This window comes from Wasmannia auropunctata, unplaced genomic scaffold (assembly GCF_000956235.1).
Source record: "Wasmannia auropunctata unplaced genomic scaffold, wasmannia.A_1.0 LD334204.1, whole genome shotgun sequence".
Taxonomy (NCBI): domain Eukaryota; kingdom Metazoa; phylum Arthropoda; class Insecta; order Hymenoptera; family Formicidae; genus Wasmannia; species Wasmannia auropunctata.
In genome coordinates, this window is record NW_012028686.1 from 132,933 (window position 1) to 154,154 (window position 21,222).

The window sequence follows — 21,222 nt, forward strand, 5'->3', positions numbered from 1 at the left end:
TTCTTTTTTAAAACCATTGCTTTAAAAGTTACAAGCATTTAAAGTTTAAAGTGAGGCAACTTAAATCGAAATGAAAATAAAACAAAAAAATAATTTAATTTATTAAATACTTAAAATATTAACTATTACTTGTAAACTTTTGTTTATCTTAAGAATAAATTATATATATTTTTTTTATTATTAAAAAAAGCTCAATTAAAAATGTATATAGATAAGTATGTATAGATATACGTAGATACAATGATGTGGTAATTTATAATAAAAACTCAGTTGAACACGTAAAACAAAAAAAATTGAAATAAAAAATATTTTACGTATATGTGTATATATTGTATATAAGAAAATTTAATTAGAGCTCGAAGTAGTCACGTTTATAAAAAAAATTGGACGAGCTACTCGGCTTTGTTCATGACGCTTTTATCGTCCACCGAACAACCGTGGTGAAGTCGTCGTCGGAATCCTGGCGAACCATTCGTACGTGCTATAATTGGCAGAAAAGCTCAAATAAGAGTTTACGAGCGATCCCCACGGTTAACCGAGAGAAGACAAAGGTCGCAATATACGCGCGTTAAATGCAAACACCGGTTTAAGAGCTGATGACAACTGGTTGGTGAGGAGGGTCGGGGTAGATCGCCGCGGGGCTTCGTCGAGTTTGGAAGTTGGGTTTAACATGCTGTCTTCCACGACGCAGGAAAGGTGTGTCCGCCCGTCTTTAACAAGATTGCGATCTAGTATCGCCACGCTAAGCCAATTTACCTCCGGCGCTGCGCGGCGTTTAGATAATTTATACGCGACACCGAGTCTTCCACCCTAGCTGTCCTCTCTCTCTTCCGGTTCTCGCGTCGCGCGCGAAAGCTCGTGAAATTTCCCGAATAGAGCGGCTGTCTCAAGTTTCTGTGATATTCATTAAGGATTTTACGACGTTTCTCCCCCGTATACGAGCGCGGGTCAAAATAACTCGAGAGCGGAATAGTGAGTTAACCGGCCCGGGAATAATTAACCGGTAGTTACGACGATCTATCATTACAGCCGCGCGTCGTAACATCGGGCCACGCAATAATCTCGCGGGGTAAATAATATTTACATAAACATAATTGTACTAGCTCAAGTCCTACCTAGTTCTACCTATATAGTGTGCCAAGAGTAACCGGATAGAGTAACCGAATAGTTTATACTTCAGGAGCTGCGCTATTATTAATTCGCTATTAACGCGCGAGACGCACGTCCGTCGAGAGACCCTCGCGGCGCTTCGCCCGCAATGGGGTCAAAAATCTCGGTCAAAAGGCAACGCGCCCGTGCAGCTAGCGGAGATTTCATCTCATTATCACGCGCCCGTAATAATTAATCCTCTATCTCGCGTCGCGAGCGAGAGTGAAATAGATATGTGTCGTTGGTCGCGACGTTACGCGACCGAGCTTCGCGTAATAATAATGGTACGCAGACGTCGGGTGCGTGCGAGTAATTCAACAAGGTTTCTGTGTCGAATACGAAAAGAATTTTGTACTCCACGTGGGAGTTACTGACGTATGAAAATTAAAAAGCCCATGCAACGTTGAGCGAAAAGAATAATTTTACTTTTGTTACGTCGAACAAAAGTAAAATTATTGTCACCTCCCGATTTCACTTTGTTGAAATCTCTTAACGCATTCCCTGTCATGGGATATAATATGTGCCTCACACACGCGCAGTATTTTCCATTCAGGCTCCGTTATTTTCGCTCTGTATTTTCCACTACGTGTACCATTATTATAAAATATTTCATAAAATATTCAGGCCATTTGATATTTTCGCCACTACATTATTATAAAATATTTCATAAAATTAAAATATATCGATACTTAAATATTTGCATAATATAACACAATTATCACATTGAAAACATCGTTACATTTTTTTTAATAATAATGAATTTATAGTTTTATAGATATTATGCAATATATGTTCGAAATACGATATAATCAAACCTATTAACATACGGCCTAAACGGAAAATTACTGAAAATTAGTCCGGTAGGGAATGTATTAATCTTCAAGCTGTTTAATTCCATGCAGTCCTCTATCAGAATAACTTGTATTAAAATAATCTTTCTCATAATTTTCCAATCAGAGTACGATTAAAATCAGCAGATAATAATTCTTGTAATCATAAATCTTCCTTTCTTTCTGTAATCATAAAAGTTCCTCTAAATAATAAATAAAAAAATCTCTAATTTATATTAGACGAGCCGTCTAATATAATAGTACAATTTTAGACGAGCCGTCTAATATAATAGTATAATTTTAGACGAGCCGTCTAATATAATAGTATAATTTTATACGAGCCGTCTAATATAATAATATAATAACATAATTTTAGATGAAATTTAAGATAAATATTCATTTGCAAGAAATCATTTGAATCGTAAAGGCATAATGAATGGTTCTGTGATCGGATTTTATTTTATAATTACGGCAAGGAAGAGAACCATTTCGTAATAGCTCGTACAAGAATAGGTAGTATAAAAAAAAAAAACGCTTGCTAAATATATAGTACGGGGCATTGCACGACCTTACCGTGAGCGGACTCGACGATAGCACGACGTCGCGGCGCCTACGTTGACGACCGCATTTGTCCCGGGCCAGGCGCGCGCGCGTTACGTCATCGCTCGTCATTAATAATATCGCGGACCGCCTTGACCCGGCCTATCGATATATCATCGCGCCCGGAAAGTGCCCAGTGTGATATGATCCCATCGTAAATTTGCCAAACGAGGCGAACGAAAAAAAAAAAGAGAGCGACAGCGGTGCGCTCGCGCGCACGGATCCTTCTTCCTGTCTCCCGAATATCAAAATTCATGGTGCGCGCCGTTGCGCGCGCGGACCGCCAGATTTGCAACATTCATCGGCGATACGTGTCTCCTCCGAAACGCGGCGCATGCACACTTTTACCGTAATTTACGGCGCGAGGCGTCGCCCCATATGTTCCCGGGGCCGTGAATTACGGGCAGCGCGCCGCGCGGCTCGCTACGTACACGCCAACACACGCGCGAGCACTCGCGTCGGCCCCGGTGTGCGTCGGTGCCGCGGTAATGGAGTCCATATCTTCAAAATTTAACCTGAAAGCTTAGTACTTCGCGGAACAGAAGGGACGCTCGTATAGCGGTTTATCACGCACGCGATGGACTCGCCGCTTCTCGCGTGTCGGTCCGCGCGCGCGCGCGCACGCGCTATCGGCCAGCCAAGAGGCCAGAGCTGTACCGATTTCTCGTTCGGCGGAAACTGCTCTATTCTGTCGCGTAAAGCATCACAGATCCATTTAATGGGATCGTCAATTTAAAGTCGAATACAATGCACGACGATTGTTTTTCCATTTACTTTTTCTTCCTTCTCTCTCTCTCTCTCTCTCTCTCTCTCTCTCTCTCTCTCTCTCTCTCTCTCTCGCCACGCCAAAAACAAATTGCTCTCAAACAGAGACCAGACGCCTTCCATTCACTCGCTAAATTTGACACATGTTTCGCGGATAAATGCGTTAATCGGATAAGCGATTATACGCCGCTTATTCGATATAATTGGAACGTAATATTCCGTGTTTAATCAGCGGCTGCGATCGTATGAGATCCACAATTTCTTCGCGACCAGCGACATGCATATATATCAAAAGTCCGCGAAAGCACGGGTCGAGACACCGCTCCCCTCTCTTTCTTTCTCTCTTTCTCTCTTTGTATATCCGCATAATAAATCTTCCGGCCGACCGAGTTTCTCGTAATCCAATTAAGATTTTCGCGACTCTGTCCTCATCCTTTCACATCAATTACCACGGCGATCCTGGCGGACCTAAAATTGCGAGCGTCGCTAAAATCGTCGCGGAGCGAGTACACGCGGGTTTTCCGACAACGCGGAGCCGACGAGGACCGCTTTTTGCCGTAAGAGCCTTGGGCTTCTTCTTCAGTCACAGCCCTCGTTAGAAAGGGGTTAAATCGCGCTATATATATATATATACACATCGTATAGGGTGGTCGACGGCGGCGAGTGATCGATCGTCGAAGGACCATGAGACTCTCGTTCTCTTTCATCACGCGCACGCACGTCGTCGTGCGTGTACACGCGCACGTATATACGCGATAACGGCGCTATCCACGCACAACCCATGTGCGCAAAACGTGGAAATAACAGAAACAGTCGCATAGAAAAAAAAAAGAAAGTTGTGTGTTGAAACAGAAGCGATGTTGCCGTCAAATAAATGTACTTTTTTTATTGAAACGAGAACGTTAGGCAATTTTTGGAAAATGTTTTGTTCCTACGTTGCCGTGTGGACAACACGATTTTCATTGTTGTAAATCTCTGATTTAAAAATGTATATTATTATTAGAATATTTCTCGCGTACATTTGTTAAATTAAAATCAGACCTTTTTCTTTTTCTATTTAATCTATATGTATTTTAAAGCTCTACTTCTTCGCTCTACATGTGTCTGTGTGTGACTATATATAATTGTGGATATAAGAAAAACGTTGGATTTGAGGAGAATAAATACTTTCAATCAGAACGGCGACGTTTCTAATTTCGGAATGGATTTTCTTTTCTTCGCGTGACTCAGAGAATTCCGCCGGAAATCGCGTATCTTCCCTCGGGCCAGGCTTTCTGACGATTTTAGAGCCGATGCATTCTTGATGAAATCATGATTGATGTACCTAATCTTTCTTCGCAGTGTCAGCAATTTCAATATTAAATATCTCGATGTAGCTAAGTATATTCAATGAGAATCTTTCAAAAATTCGCTTAAAAGGAAGATAAAGCCAAGGAGGAGCTTGAATACGAGTACGGTTCATCGAATGTCTGTAAAATATCTGTCCAGATATTGAAGCAAGTTCTTACAGTTTCGTTCGTCCGAGGATCATTACGGGTACGCGGGTTTCGGTGAAGGTAGTTAAGAGACTGCCGGGACAACCGCAACCCGGGTTATATTGATTAAGGAAGTTCGCTTTGTACGAAACACGCTGCTTATACTTGCCTTCGGTGACGAAGACGAAGATCGATGCCGGCTTGGTGTTGGAGGCGCTGCACGTGTAATTGCCCGTGTCCGTCTCCACTGCCTGGCGAATCGTCAGCCGGCTCTGAGTTGGTCCTGGATCGGTTTGTACGGTCACGCTGCCGCGCGTGGTGTCGTAGTTTATCATCCGGCTATTGTGATACCAGAACACGTATTGCGGCGGCGTCGGGCTCTAGAAGCAGATAGAAGAAGAATGGCGTCAGTTGACAAGCATGAGATTTAACGCGCGCGGATTTTTCCCCAAGCACAAAGGCGACGACCGGGAGAATCGTCGGGCCTGCGGCCCGTGACATTCGTTATGAGGATTTCTTTCGGCGGAATAACGCGTCTTTGTGCCTGGGCATCATGAGCGCCGACAGGATTTCGCTTTGCGGTCTTGGCGCTTTTGTTCGTTCATTTTTGGACGACTGCGTTGCATCGCTAAGAAATTTAACTCCATTTTGATATATTTAACGTTCGTTAGAAGGTTGACGTTTTAATAATTAACATTCGTACATTATAATAATATTTTCTTGCGCATCTCGTATCATTTCAACATAAAATGAAAGTATACAGAGTGCGAATTCCTTCGGCGTCCATGCCGCTATCATTACGTGGCATCCAGAAAAGAGCTATGTTGTTAAGATGTGTTAAACTGCAGTCATTCCAAGTTAGAGATTTATCGAAATTCTATGTTTCAAAATCAGCAGATATTTTTAATAAATATATTAAATGTTCAAACATTAATATCGAGAAACATGAACAAATAAATATAACAATTTTTTAATTAAAAAAAAATAAAATCGAAGAATACATAGAGAAAAATTTGACATATTTTAATTAATATTAAACGGTACGTACAAAATTTAATATTCATATTAACAGACAATAACAAAGTGTCGACGAACAAATTTTAATTAAAAAAGCATCGACACTCTCTACATGTAAAAGAAGCAAGTTGTCGTAACGATGGTTTTGTGACATTTTGTACGCTTATGCAGCAAGTACGTCAGATATATCTTGAAGTAATTAAACGTCAACTTGCGAGAATTTAATATTTGCTTTTGCGGGCCCCCGGTTAAACGCGCGAGGGGAATGTGGTTGCAAAAACGCGAGTTTATATAATAGGTAGGGTTTCGTTGAATGAGCGCGTGGAATTCAGCTGTAGCTGCGAGCGATGAGGCCCATCAACCGTTTATTATAACGCCGGATACACGGTTACAGCGGCCCTGTCGTGCCATAGAATACAGGAAGGATAGGTGCGTGAAACGGTGTGTTGTTAAGGTTGAATACTTGCAAACTTCCAGCCACAACGTCGTCAGGAAATTTGCAATATGCTGAGCGATGACAAAACCGTGTAAAAGGCGGAGAATAAAGGCAGCTCCAAAGTACTCTCTTCAACATATCTTATTTGTTCGCCAACATCGTTTTACCTTAAGACGTTATCTCAAAAATGTTTCGCGTATGCAACTATCTCAAAAGTTTATAAATATATCGTTAAGGAATATCACATTCATGTCGTTTCGTTTTTTTATCGTTAGGATTTTAACGAATGAGAATATTGCGTCGCGACATGTTATAACATTGGAAAAAAAACCGTGTTTTCGATTCTCGTAAAATATGTGCGAATGCTTAGGTGAGTAAAACGTTAACGTGCAAATTTATTTAACGCAACTGTTAACGGCCAGCTCGTTCTGTCTGGTTACGAGCTGGATGTATGGCGCGCCCGCCATCATCAGGTTCGGCGTGTGCGCCTTATAGCGTATAAATTTCCGCCCAATGTAGCCGCGGGATCCAGACACGAGGGATACTGCTCGTCATCCGTTTATTGTAACGTCGGATGCGCGCATATTGTGGCGGCGGCGTCGAGCCGCAAAGCGGGCGAAGAATAGACGCGCGAAACCGTAGCGTACGCGCGGCCTGGGTGCGGGATACCCGGAGGATTTTCAGCTTCGTGGATTCTGTCCGGCAAAGCAAGTGGCGAGCCGGGAGTCGGAGGCCACGCATTCCTCCATGCTAAATGCTCGTTATTTTATTCCGTTTAATGTTCCTCGATTCCGTTATGCGGCGAATGCCCGCCGTTGCGCGAAACACCCGGGCGCCTGTATATGAGAATGTGTCCATCAGAAAAACGATCGTTGTTTCTCATTATTGTACGCCGCGTTGCGTATGTCATCGACAAACAAGGTGCGCCTCGTGCGCACAAAGGTATGGAGGGAAAATATAGTTTCAAAAAAGCGGTCCAGAAATATGTCATGAATATACGTTGCTGGAGACGTATAGTTTCGAAATGTATCGCGGAAAGAACAATTTTGCTGAGGTATCTAAAAATTTAGCTAGACACAGAGTTGAAAGTAATTTTGTTGGATTATCAAAATTATTATGTTCAAGCGTAATGAACGATGCTGCAAAAAGTTTGGACATTTTAGCAACCAGCTTGAGTGTCCTACATAAGTGGTAAGTTAATATGATCCGACAAAATTTTATTTTCACATCTGCACCTAGTTAAATTTTTAAATATTTTATATACATTCGTGTTATCAAATTGAAATTAAATTTATGACAAATGGCATAGAGTTACTGTATAATTGTAATTTATATATATAATATGTGTAATATAGTTATATAAACATTATAATTGTCAAATAGTTTATTGTGTATTCGCTCAGTTAAAACTACAACACAAATTATCTGAATAAACTGTTCGTTCAATATCTTCTTCGTGATTCGTAAAATCATAGAGTTCCACTATTCTTTTTGGATGAAACGTGAAACACGCGCGTACTGCGTTTTAAATTTCTCTTCCTTCTTGTAAGGTATTTCAGCAAATGATCGTGTTATTAACTCGGTAATGCTGCATGTTGCGAGCTTTTTGAAATATTATCGTCGATTTTATGCCGCTAGAGGCAATTAAATCCCCCCCCCCCCCACGGAAACGGTTGCGCTGTATGCAATTCACTTTGTGCTTTTAGGGAATCATATAAATTATACCATTGTTCTCGCGAGACGACAAAGTGGAGTTTCAACGAGGCAATGTGAGTTACATGGCGAAGAAGAAAGCGAATTGTATCAAACAAGTGGTACAAACTATTAACACCACGCTAATTACGCCGCTACTTATCCCGGTAGCGGTATGCATTAAGTGCATGCATAATGTAAGACAAGCGATAGTTCCTGTCATATGAATGAGAGTTACAATGTCAATAAAACGAACACAAACATCTGAGATTGAGTAAGTCCGCGCTTTTGCATAAATTTGCATTATACCACGATTATATTACAGGTATAATTTGTAAACAGTATAGAGTGATTTATTAATGCTACATTGATTATGAATAAAGCGTATATATATATATACGAAATCGCGCGTGATCGGTGGGATTAATGTATATGCATGTAGATAAATCAATAGATTTCGTTTTGTTGGATTTATGCGATATTGTACACAAATTCACCGATTTCAATTCCAACAATATAGCTTTTATCCTCGTGGCTGGAAACAGATGTTGATTGTTATATTTTTGAACATTGAATAGACTCATACGTATCATATTGGGAGTGTAATAATCATACTACACTTCTGGCAATTAGCGAAAAATGTATCGTTGAACATTTCGATTCGTCAATTTCTTAATGATTCATTAATCACATTCGCAACATTTTTCATAATATTTTTAAAGTGTTTCAGGAAGAGAATTTACATTTTTTTTAATGTAATTAATTACATTTATTTTCGTTAATACATTTTCGTTAATACATTCCCAGAATTTTATTGCTCTCTTGAAAAGTTTGATTGTATACGCAACGAACTCACGACAGAAAATAGAAACGGGCGAATTGTGGGAAACACGTAAAATCTCAGTGACTGCATCCGGATCAAATGTTTCCCGTTCAGATTAGTCTAGAAAGTCTTCATCCTCCTTTTTCGCGAGTGGCCGCGTTTACGTCGTTCAGCAAACTAACGATAAGCCGACAACGCTGCGTGAATCACGTCGCTCGCAATGCCAGTGGAAAAAACTTGAACGTGCGCGACGGCGAGCGCCAGACGCTAAGTAGAAACGGACGAATCTGGCGGAGTAAGTAGAACGAAGCGTGACAAGCGCGCCCATCTCTTTTCATCTTCTGCCGAGGAAACAAAACTCATTTCGCTCTCGCGGCTGTTTCTAAAGCCGGCTCCAGACGACATATATGGTCGATGTATGTATGTACACCAACATTGGCGCATTGCCTTGGCTGGACCAATGCTGGACCAATGTTTGATGTGGCCATTTTTATGGCGATTGATAAGATATATGTAAGGATTGATACGCCTGATTCTTGGCCATATATGGAATTTGTAAACATGACAGGGCCGAAATGTCACATCTGGAGTCATCTTAAATATGCGGAATATATCGGTATAGGCGATGAGCAAGCGACGGTTCAATCGACGCAAATCTAAACGGGTGAACGCGACTTTTTATCGTAATCGCTTTAATTTCGCGGTTAACTGCAGCAGATTTGATTTTGCGCGCCGGCGCGGCGGTCACGAGAGCACTTTACTTTTCAACTCGCGAAAAGAATTTTTATAAAGTCCGTTGTTCGCCGTGAGTCAGTTCAGTTTCATATATCAACCGTGCTATAAAAAGGTCGGCATGCCATTCCGCTCCGCTGGAAAAAAATCTCGTAATTTCGTTCCACATCGGAACTTTCGTAAAATTTCGTACTGTCCGTTTGGTGTCTCGAAGGATCAATTGCCGCGGCGGAGGGCCGACGTCTCTCGGAGAGAAATACCTTCGAGAATGTCGGATTCCACAGTTCCAGCGCTGTTCTTATATCCGCGGAAACGGAGGTGAAACATCTTCCTGCGATCTAACTATCGAGGAAATTCTTAAGAAGAGATACGCGTGCAGTTTCGGATCTCACGGCATTCAGAAGGAAAGTAACGCAAGCTGCAAATTGTAACAAACTATAATGAACAAATAAATAAATAAAAATAAGTAAATAATAAATAAAAAATACAATTTTTTTTTCAAAGCAATTTCAGAATTATCCTACAAAATGATTATAGCTCTAAGAACATCCTGTATTCTCTCGTCGAAGTAATGGGTTAATGCGTACTACCGTACGATGCTATTTGACATGATGGAGTATTCAAGAGAGGAATCTCTAATGGCATATCTTACGAGTATGCTCTTCGCGATATACTGGATCTATCTCTCGAAGCTGAAAATGCGGTTAGAATTCGTACGCGATCAATCACGGTAATTGCGACACTGGGATGCGCGTGACGTCATAATATTTTCTCAATGACTTTAATTCATCGGTCGTCGCTTCTCAATAAATTCAATATATCGCAAAAAAGTTTTATTATACGATTCGTAGGCTAATCGTTGGAAAATACGTGTTTAAATATAGCGTCTTTTATTCACGTCTTTCCTGTTGCAATCTCCTTGATCGACTTTATAACATTCACAAAATGTTGTAAATTCACTTTTGACGCAAATACAAATCTTAAGTAAACCGGTGAAGTGTAAATTGTTCGTTTAACTTCATAAAATAAATGCACCACGCGCTAGTTTCGCGAATATCCAATTATACTTAAGGATTCTGAGGCACCTGGGAAACTCGTTGATGGGCCGATACAGAATTTTAATCAGAGGAATATCTCAAGCGATGGGATTAAATTAATTTGGTTTAACGGCACTCAGAACTTGCTTTCTATGCAGGTCAAATGTTAAAACGCCATTAATGCGGCCGATCGATGGGACACAGCTAGCTTAGCAAAATATTTTAAGAATTTTTTCCCACTCTTTTTTTTTCCGCCCGGTCGCACATATGCGAGGAAGCCGAGCGGTTTCCATAAATACAAAAGCCAGTAACGAACGTCTTGTTCGCGTTAATGGCCGCTTAAAGTACACAGTTTCGAATTTCCAAGTACATGGATTCTATAAGCAGTTCGCGTGAGTCGGTACCGGGTTAATTGCTAGGTTGCATGACGCGCATGTCGGCGATGCAATTGACACTAGTGTGTCACGTTGTTACGAGCGGACAGCAACGGACTCTGTTTTCGAGATAAATAGAGTAACACGACACACGCACGGGCTTTATTAATGAAATAGTCAGTCTCTGTCGGTTGAAATAGTCTATCTCTCGCCGCACAATTAGCAATCCGCTTTTGGCATGCATTTAACACTTGAATCTTGACATTCCTGACTTTTAACAATTTCCCATCTAACTTTAGAAGACTGCCTAACGCTTAAAAATTATGAATAAATATCTCTTGAATATCTAGTTGGTTTGAACAGTATAACGTTTTTACGAAACAATATTAAGCTAATTGTGTCAAAATGTATTTACCGAATTATATATCTTACAAAGAAAGGTGAATGTCCCGTTAATTGGAGGAGCATGTTATGAAATGATATTAAGATAATTATGTCAATGTTGTCTACTAAATTAGATCTTCGTATAAAGAAGAAATGTGAGATCTTATCTCGTTTTACCTTCCGTTATACGCTATCGATTTTTGCATCCGCTCGTGTAGGATGACAAAAACCGTCATTAGCAGGTGCTCTTCAGTGTCCTGACAGTATTATTATTTATGACCCGTTACAGCGAAATAACGCGTTCATTCCGAGATAATTCACGCTTGGCGTCATTTGGGTGTCAAGTGTATTCGCTCGTGGTGTAATTGTCATTACTGCATCTCGTCTCACTGTTGAATCGAGTCCGTCCGTCCGTCGCGACCGTTTGCAAGGGAAACACCGCGGCATAACGCAACATTTGGCATTCATTGGGAAAATAATGCGACGACGCCGGTTTTGAGCACGGAGAAATGCAAATACGCATTTATATACCGTAATATCCGACTCAATATCTTAATGAAAGGTGGTACAATCCTTTGGGGAATTATATTGGCTTCTTCACCCTGCCGAATTTTGGTAATAAATGTTATTCAGCTGAATGGATCGTATAACGAAAACCTTTTCATTATCGCACGCATGTTAACCAATGATTGAGTGCTATTTGATTATGTCATACTAATGAGTAAAATCTTTCAATGTCCTTTTTGCAGTTCGCTCAGTTACGTGCCTTAATAATGTTATCGACAACGTTGACGTAAAATCAATGCCACCGTACTTCCAGCGCCGTTGTTTTCATCATAAATAGCCGTTTCAATGCAAAAGAATTTCATTATAAACGTTATCTTCCTATCGTTGTACAAACTCTCACGTATTATTTTCCTTTAATTTAATAAAATTGATTTCAATAACAATCATGACGATCACGCAAGTACTGTGAAAGGAAATACCTTGTCAATAGTATAATAGCTGCAAATACCATCAAAATAACTGCGTGTGTCGATTTGTCCGAATGTAATTCTTGCACATTTTTACTAGAGTCTTTTCTACATTTATTACGATTTACTCTGCAAATAATAAAGAGAAATTTCTTGCAAATGGTATGACAGTCGTAAATACCGTAAAAATAACTGCGTATCGATCTGTTTGAATTTTTGAACAATTTTTAGGTCTTTCTGCATTATATCTACTTATGTATTATACCTATGATTTAGTGCAAAAATATCATAAGAGAAAACTTCTCGCAAGTAGCGTAAAAATAACTGCGCGTCGATTTAACCGAATGTAATTCTCGCAAATTTTCCCCGGATACTTTTTCTGCACCGCGTTATCCAGCCGCACTCCGGCTGCAAACGTAAATGCATCTAAAACGAGCACTCTACTCTGGTTCTCTAGCGGTGGCCACGGGGGTTGATCGTAATTTTTTTCCGCGCGACGCAAATTGGCACCCTCCGCGTCGCCTCTCGCTTCCCGTAAGTCCCTTCCGAGAAAGTGAAAAGAGATGTTTGCCCGAGAATGCGGCGCGCGGTCTCTCGGCGCGGCCATAAAACTCGTCAGCGGACGGTGATCCCGGCTAAAGATAAACCGAGTTACTTACCTTGTGCCTATGTGCGCAGCCAGTATCCTTTTCGCGATACACCCGCTATGTACCTACATTTCTACCGTATGCACATAGGACGCCATGGCCGAGGTTTATATACATATACATACACATTGCACGTCACTACGAACGGTCGCTATGTACTATACGTGCTGCACCGCGCCGTGCACATCGACGTAAGTTTGTCAAGCTGCACATGGTTGTTTTGCGAGCTCGAGGGGCTTCCGGATTGAATCTGTGTACGTAGAAGGAGAAGGGAGGGAGGGGGAGAGAGAGAGAGAGGGGGAGGGAGAGAGGGAGGGAGGGAGAGAGGTGGCTTTTAACTTCTAGCACCACGAAGAACGACCACCTCGAGCGACACGCGGAATTAATATACGGTTCAGCTGCCTCCGATATCTCCTCGAGCAAAGTCGATAATTTCTGCGACGACTCTTCGTCGTCCGTGGCACGTTTCCACGGGAGTAATGCGATTATTTGTGCAGAGAAAAGCGGGGAGGATCGTCAACTTTCTCCTAGTGACGTCATTCGATATTGCGGTTGACACTCGATACGAGTTCCCTCGAATTAATAAATCTACTTTTTCGAAAAGAGATAACATTACTATAGCTAATTACTAAACGACAAATATTTCATCGTTTCTTTTTCATCGTATATTTATCGGCGATCAATACAAACAGAAATCAAATTTTGTCAAATTGAAACAATAACTCAATTATATTGTCACGCTTAAAAACTTGTCTTGACGTCTCTCGAAGTCAAGAATTTGATTAAAGCTGTTTTGAATTTACGCGAGTATCAAGCTCGTAAACAAATCAGAAGTTTACCATTAAATGTTTTTGAATTCATAATAACACAATTCACGTGCTTATATTACATTTGCATACTATCTCGGCCATATGCTAATTTCATCGAGATTCGTTTTTATCAGCAGCTGAGAATAATTCAATGCTCTTGTTGGCACGCATTCGCGCTTTGCATCCGGCGCTGTTATTTTCCCGAACAAGGAAGAGCAGTTGACATTTCAACTGCTGCATTCACGTATTCGCAGACGCGACGTAATTTCGAAGCACACGCGAAGTACACGCGTTTCCGACAAGTCTATATAATTTATGCGCCTCTTACGAGAGAGTGTATCAAAAACTATTGTATTTCGTTGCGATTTGATATTTAAATACGTCCAGGAAATGCAGAATATTAATTGTGCCGCGTTAGAGTAATGTAAAAAGAGGGGAATGTCAAATAGACAGAAAAACCTTATGTTTCAATTAACTTCAAGCTATTCTTACTTCATTAGAATCTTAATTTAATTTTATATTATTAAAACACGGTTAAATGTTAACTTCCATTTCCACGCGGTGTTCAAATGTCAAGAGAAATATTACCGCGAGAGACGCTTCAAGGGTCTCCTCCTCATCTTTTTATGTAAATCTTCCACCTATTTCTTCTCGCGCGGAAATTATGCGGAACAAGAGGAAAGAAGGTTTGCGCATTAAAAATTAAATATGACAACACGTACAAATGCCGAGAATAGAAACGCTCGTGGGAGGGATAGAGAAAGAGAGAGAGAGAGAGAGAGAGAGAGAGAGAGAATCTGCTGCCCCATCATTCGTCGCGTTGCGAAATGCAGTGAAATATCAAGCACGGTCGCAATGAAGCGCCGAGAGCGCAGCGGTGGAATGGAGTAATCGTCCATACCGTCTCCGTATATACCAGGCTCCCCAGTCCGACGTGCCGCGCGCATGATTTCTTTTTTTTTTCCCCTCCTTTTACTCCTCGAAACGCTGTAACTCTGGCGGCGGTGTCGCTCCGTGTAGCAGTTCGAGGGTAAATCGCCGCGCAATTGCAGGGTAATGTCCTCGCTAATTACCGAAACACCGCCGGCGGTGTTGCCGCCGCTGCGGGGCGTTTTCGCCTCTTTGGTTTCGCGAGAGACGGAGCGAAAGCGCCTACGGTAGTTTGCTAATTTACCGTTACAAATGGAACGCCAGCGGAATTATTCCGTGGTTATTTACGACGCGCGCCGTGCCATTGTGTGCGGCGTACGGAGAGACGGCGCGAAGTTAAGCCCCTTCGCGCTATCGCCTCCGGTGGCGCGGAGCGATAATAAAAAGCGCAGCTTCCGAGCGGGGATCGATACGATGGGACTGCGGGACCGCGTTTGTCTAAACTCCCGGGGAATTACCGCCACTTCAAAGGGATACGGGATCCTTTCGCCTTATTTAACCCTTTGCGCGAAGGTGGCCTTGTACCATGCTCGAAGCTTTTCTCGCGTTTCAAACTCGAGAGAGAAAGAGAGAGAGAGAGAGAGAGAGAGAAACCAAGTCGTTCTTTTAACTCACGAGGTTGCCCTCTCATGCGTCTTCACGACCAGGAGGATATCACCTGGACTCCGTGCTGAAAGGTCCAATCCAATCCTCATCCGGAAGGGAATTAAAGCGGTACAATAAATGGTTTAGTTACGTCGACGAGATTCGAGACAAGATCTAAAGAGTGATCTACTATCGGGAATTTGCTGAAAATTAAATAGCTTTTACTTTTACTGCTGAGTGGACAAAGCCTCATTACTTTTATTAGCATATATAGTGATACAGAAGCATATATGTAGCATATACATATACAGTCGAGCCTCGATAACTCGAACCTCTATAACTCGATAAGCGACTCGAAAAACTTCGAATTTTTTACTTTAAAACCCTAATTCTAAATTATAAATTCTCGTGCAAAGCTTCCGTAATTTTCATATGTTAACTCTCTTTTACTCGAACTTCGATAAGGCGAAATCTTTATAACTTGAAGATTTTTATAGCTGGTCCCTTGAGATTTGAGTTATCGAGGTTCGTCTGCAGAAATATACGATAAAGAAATGTACGAACTTGTGAAAATAAATATACTGCCAGAAAAGGCCGACAATTCGGTTGATTGTGTGGTTCATTATCAGTAATATCTATTTTTTACCGAAACTTGTATTATACTCGAGGCGCTTTTCAAAACTATTAAATATATTTTCTGATTTTAATAACTGTAACTGTATCTTAAAAAAAATTTCAGGTAAATTCCTTTCATGGAAATAGCTGCCTATACCAAGATTTTCTAAATACATGTATACCGCTGACCTGGCAACCAGCCTAATTTTCGGCTTTTCCATAATATTTATTTTTACGAGTTCATATAAATATGTAATTTTTGCATTATGTGTTAATAAAATGACAGGTTTCTTCTGCACAGAATCGTGTTTAAACAATTTTATTCTGTCCATTCATTACAAAATGAAAGCTATTTAGTCTCGCAATTTTCCGATTGTCGCTCTGTTTGAATATTTATCCAACGAAATTATGCTTCCCTACGATAATTCCTGTAATCGCCATTAAGTGCCGTTTTAATTTTGAAAATGAGGCCTAGACAAAACTATTTCGGACACCCTCGTTTCTTATTTTCGCTATAAAACAATGTGTATGTACGAACGGCCGTGGAAGCCGTAGCACGGGCAGTGCGCTCTTTCAAAGCGACCGGCACGCGACGCTATTTGGAAACTCCGAGGAAGCCACCCCTGCGCACTTTATTAAACACTCCTTTGGCAACAACGGGAAACTAGGGCGATGCACTGCTAAAGCACAGTTCGAGAGCGATCGTGGATATTTCGTACTCTCAATAAACTTTCCATTTTCAGTCTATTGTGAAGTGGCTCGCGCGTAAACTTTTTTTTTTTTAGTCGAATACTCACTGTACCGTGGAATCAATTTCACGAGCATGTTCCTCTTGTACCTGGCATATTGTTCCCGTCATTGTCTTCGCAACAAATATGTCCTTTGAGCGACGTTTGGACTAAAATTTTGGTATGTACAATAAAACGCACACAATATAACAAATAAATATGCACTATTTCAAAAATTCTAATTGCCGGATATATAAAATAAATAGAAGTTACAGACGCCTCTTTAGGAGTTCCTTTAGCACTCAATCATATAAATTGTTGAACCTGCCCGCGAGCTTTCTATATTCGAATGAAGTTTAAAACGCTATTATCCTTTGCCGTATAAAGCACGGTACGCCTTTGCAAATTTCTATTGCGGGATAAAAACGTATTTACGTAATGCAGCGCAGAGAAATGCAGCGGAATAGTTTCGCATAATAGCGTGTTCCAAGCCATTTCTCCGTTGTACCACGAATGTGATGCCTTACCGCGCTTTTTATATGTCTGCATTCATTCATTCTACCTGATATTCACGCGACAGTAATGTATTTTCTGTTAAATAATTTCCATTTGTGGTATTCAAATAATTCGCAAGTTTCGGCACTCTCTTTGAGCAACAGGTAAACTTCGAATATTATATCCGAAAACTTTCCTTAATAATACACTACGCGGAACTTCACAGATTTCATTTAAGTTAAATTTCATGTTATGGTTTTACAGAGATAAAATTATCTCCCGAATACACGTACAGGTATAATGCAGTATTTCAACAAGGTAAACAACAATCGATCATTATTTGTTCAATTATTTAACACATAATAAATACATTAATTCACGAAACGTATATTAAAGTCGCACTGTCGTGGAACCGTAAGCCGATACAATATGCTTGTAAAGTATCTCTTTGAGATACAGCCAATAAGCGCGTATGTGATGTATTTGCTCATTGAAAAATCAATGATTAACGATGGGTTTCAGATTTGACGTCGAGATATTTACTTTTCGCCGCTAAGAGATCGAGTCCAAATGCCTTCAGTTTTCTGCTATTTACCTTTTATGAAGTAAGTACCTACAGATATACTGTCGCAGCTGTTCAACTTCAGAATATTCTCAGTTCTGTTATGACCTGCCGCGAATATCTTCACGTTTGATATTAAACGGTCTTCTTCCAAGTCGCTCTTCGACGACGTTGTTATTTTAGAAAATTACACAATATTACGACGGCGCCAGCTATTTCCTTTCTCAATCTTTTAGTCACCTAATGGGATGTTGATTTTTCAAGAGACAAAACCGATAACGCATTTAAACTTTTTTTACAGTGAGATTGTAAGTAAACAGGAAATTTTATTTTCGTCAAAGGATGTCCTGTCTTTCTATCCAATGTGAAAGTAATTTTGAAAAAAAATACAATATTTAAGAATTTTCTATAAATAATAATCTCCGAAGAAGAAGATTCCTATATTTTTCTGATTAAGTCACGAAGCCGATTTTAATATATAATATTTAATATTTAATAATTTTTTGCACGAACAAATCTACTTGTCGCTCGATGAAGCTCGGTGTAATTAGTAGGAGATCGCAGATGGGGATGCAGATTTGAGAAAAAAGGCCGGCTGGCTGACCGGCTAGCTGGCTGCTGCACGACATGAACGGTACGATCAGTATGAACAGAGGCAATCTTTCGGATGATTGGCGTTTATTAGCTGTCCCGCGGACATGAACGTGGACACGCTCGAAACAAGGGACGCCGTTGCGCTCGTTGCTGCAACGTTGCAACTTGATGCAATAGCAGCAGCAGCAGCAGCAGCAGCAGCAGCAGCAGCAGCAGCAGCGGCGGCGGCGGCGGCGGCAGCAACAGACAAGGGGATGGGTGTGACGGCATCGGTACACCCCGGGGGCGGTTGTTAAGCGGCTTGAAAAACGGCCTGGTTTTCCGTCACTCTTTCTCTCTCCCCCCCCCCTCTTCCTCTTCCCTCCTCTCTCTCTCTCTCTCTCTCTCTCTCTCTCTCTCTATCTCTCCATCTCCCGTTTTGCACCGCTTCTCCATTTCTCTTGCATCCAACGCCCGCCAACAATTCGCGAGATAGAAAAAGCCCTAGTTAGAGAGCGGGTGAAATCGGTCGTGCACCGGTCGACACCGGTGTCTGCTGGATTCATTTCTACAGCAGCTTGTCGAATATTGCGGAACGAAACTCTGCGTCGCGCGAGGGGGATGGCTATGAATGTGTGCGCGTGCGTATTTGTGTGTAATGCCGTTTATCTGTAATTGATATTGAAGCGGACGAATGTATCTTTTTTTTTTATTTATATGGAAAATGTATAACACTTACGTCGCGAATTAAATATTCGCGTTATCGTCAAATCGCGTATGCATTCTTACTTACTTACTACGAGTAATAAAATCTGTGAAATTTTTCGTATAATCCAAAAAACATATCGTAACGTATTACATATAACGTACCTGTATGCGGAGAATATATTGCGGGATTAGTGTGCGAGTAATTCCGGGATTAATAAAAACGAAACAAGATTTAGATTGCTCATCACGGATTAAGCGGCCCTCTTGAGCGAGTTAAGGGCGGAGAAGGGTTAAGCTCCCATGGACGTTCAGTAAACCAGTCGGCAGAGCGGGGGAGGGGGGATGTTGGAAGATGATGGGGTCGTTCGGCTCCTCGCGCTGCGAGACGTATCGGCGCGGCCCTAAGGGGCCGAACGGGGGGATAGCGAGAGGGCAGCGCGGGATTATCGTAGGTAGGAAGGTAGGTATCGGGTGCCAAACTGTCCCCCAAGTTTTGCCGCGTCCGAAAGGAAATTCGATCTCCCCGTGTATGCCCGTCCCCGTCGCCGGTCGCGACACCCACTTAACTGGATTTCCGTTCGCTGAGTTTAGCGAAGATTAGCAATTCGACGCCCCGATAAGAGAGGGTCGTCGTCGTCGTCGTCGTCTGCCGGAACGGGGCAGAGCCGTTCTCGGCGCTGCACACGTTTACTCGCGCAGACTTCCCTGAGATTACGGCGGCGTCTATACGGTGGGCGAGGCGCTTTTGATTATCGAGGGTGACCCCGAGATCAATGTACTATCAGATCCCTTGTATGTCTGCCCGTCTGTAAGTATTATTTATCGGACATGCCATCAACGTGACAGATTTATGTGTCGATGCATTCGAGAGATATAATACAGTTTCAATATTCCACACCCCGATCTTCATATATATAGATACATACAAATTCTATTTTAACCCTTTCAGTGTTGAATATTTTTTGACGAATGACTCGTGCGTCCGCGGAATACTCTATTGCCAATATTTCCGTTTTTTGTTTAAAAATATAAAAGTATTAAAAATAAAAGCCGAACGCGTAAACATACTCACAGTGTTTACGCCAGTGCGCCATTTGCTGGATATGTTTTACACCCACAGTAAAGAGTCTGAAGTATCACACGAGATAGTCAGGAATTAAAAAGATGTATATTTTTACATATCTGATTTTGGAAAGCGTGACGTATTAACTACGTAAGATAGATTGACAAAAATCAAATAAATTTAATTTTTCGTTTGTAATTAATCTATAAATGTACGTACGCGCGTAAGTTTTTTTTATCATTTTGTTACATGGCTTTTTAACATGGTGATTCCGCGGTGACTGTATCATTCGCGACTTTGTCACTTCGCTGACGCATGCGGAACTTCGCGTGATTCTTGAATTGCGATTTCATAGAGTCATCTGATATTATCGTCACGTAAGAAAGCAGAGTGGCTCTGCTGCTAGTGGCAATCCTGGTAATCCGCGCATTCGGAATCAATGAAGCAAATGGAGATTTAAAGGCGTTTCTCACGCGCGGGCGAATATCTCGCAGAAAGTATCGCAAAAAGTGCAAAATTTCCTCGATCGCCCGCGTGATCGATCGTATCGTATTGATCGGCAGCGTACGACACGAACTCCCCCTCCGATCCCTTAATCTCGCGCGTCGTCCCCGACCTGTCTTCTCTTCGACGTTGCGGCTATACGTACACTCGAGGAGAAGCGCATTGATAAATCGAGTTACGGTAGGATTGAATTTCCACGTTGAGTTTCCCGATACCGATCATAATATCAAAGAGATACCGTTCGAAAAAAAAAAACAGGCTCGGCACGCGGAATTCAATTTAATCGATACTCTCGTCACTTGAACACGCGCGATAATTTCTAATCGATTCTCGACACGCGCGTTTTCGCCGAGATTTTCGCAAATTTTGACGTTCACAGCGCGTAAAATGTCGCGGCTAATAATTCAGCAGGCAAGAGAATTAAACAACCGCTTTCGCAAACATCAGCCTTGTACATTGTCACAATCCACGTCGCGTGTCCGTCTCAAATCACATTTCTAATCCGATCATCACAATCAGATGGAGCGTCCTACAAACTGATCCGCAACGTAAAGCTCATCGTCGTTGTGCGTGTTGTTTCATTTATTTACATAAGGAATAAATTACTGTACGATTATGATTGTATAATTACTGTACGTGATTGTTACACAAAACACGCTACACAATCATAATTTGCTGTGTGTATCTACCAGTCTACTAAACTTTTGCACGTATT

General features: G+C 41.4%; 1 protein-coding gene across 5 annotated transcripts in view; it reads right to left on the reverse strand.

Moving 5' to 3' along the window:
- The window catches only part of LOC105459175 (hemicentin-2), a 261,045-nt gene that overhangs the window by 7,621 nt on the left and 232,202 nt on the right, over positions 1-21,222 (reverse strand). For all 5 annotated transcript variants that reach the window (XM_011704973.1, XM_011704972.1, XM_011704976.1 and 2 more), the window contains one exon: positions 4,989-5,199. In XM_011704973.1, coding sequence (XP_011703275.1) covers positions 4,989-5,199 — 211 coding nt within the window. The remainder of the gene's footprint in view (positions 1-4,988; positions 5,200-21,222) is intronic.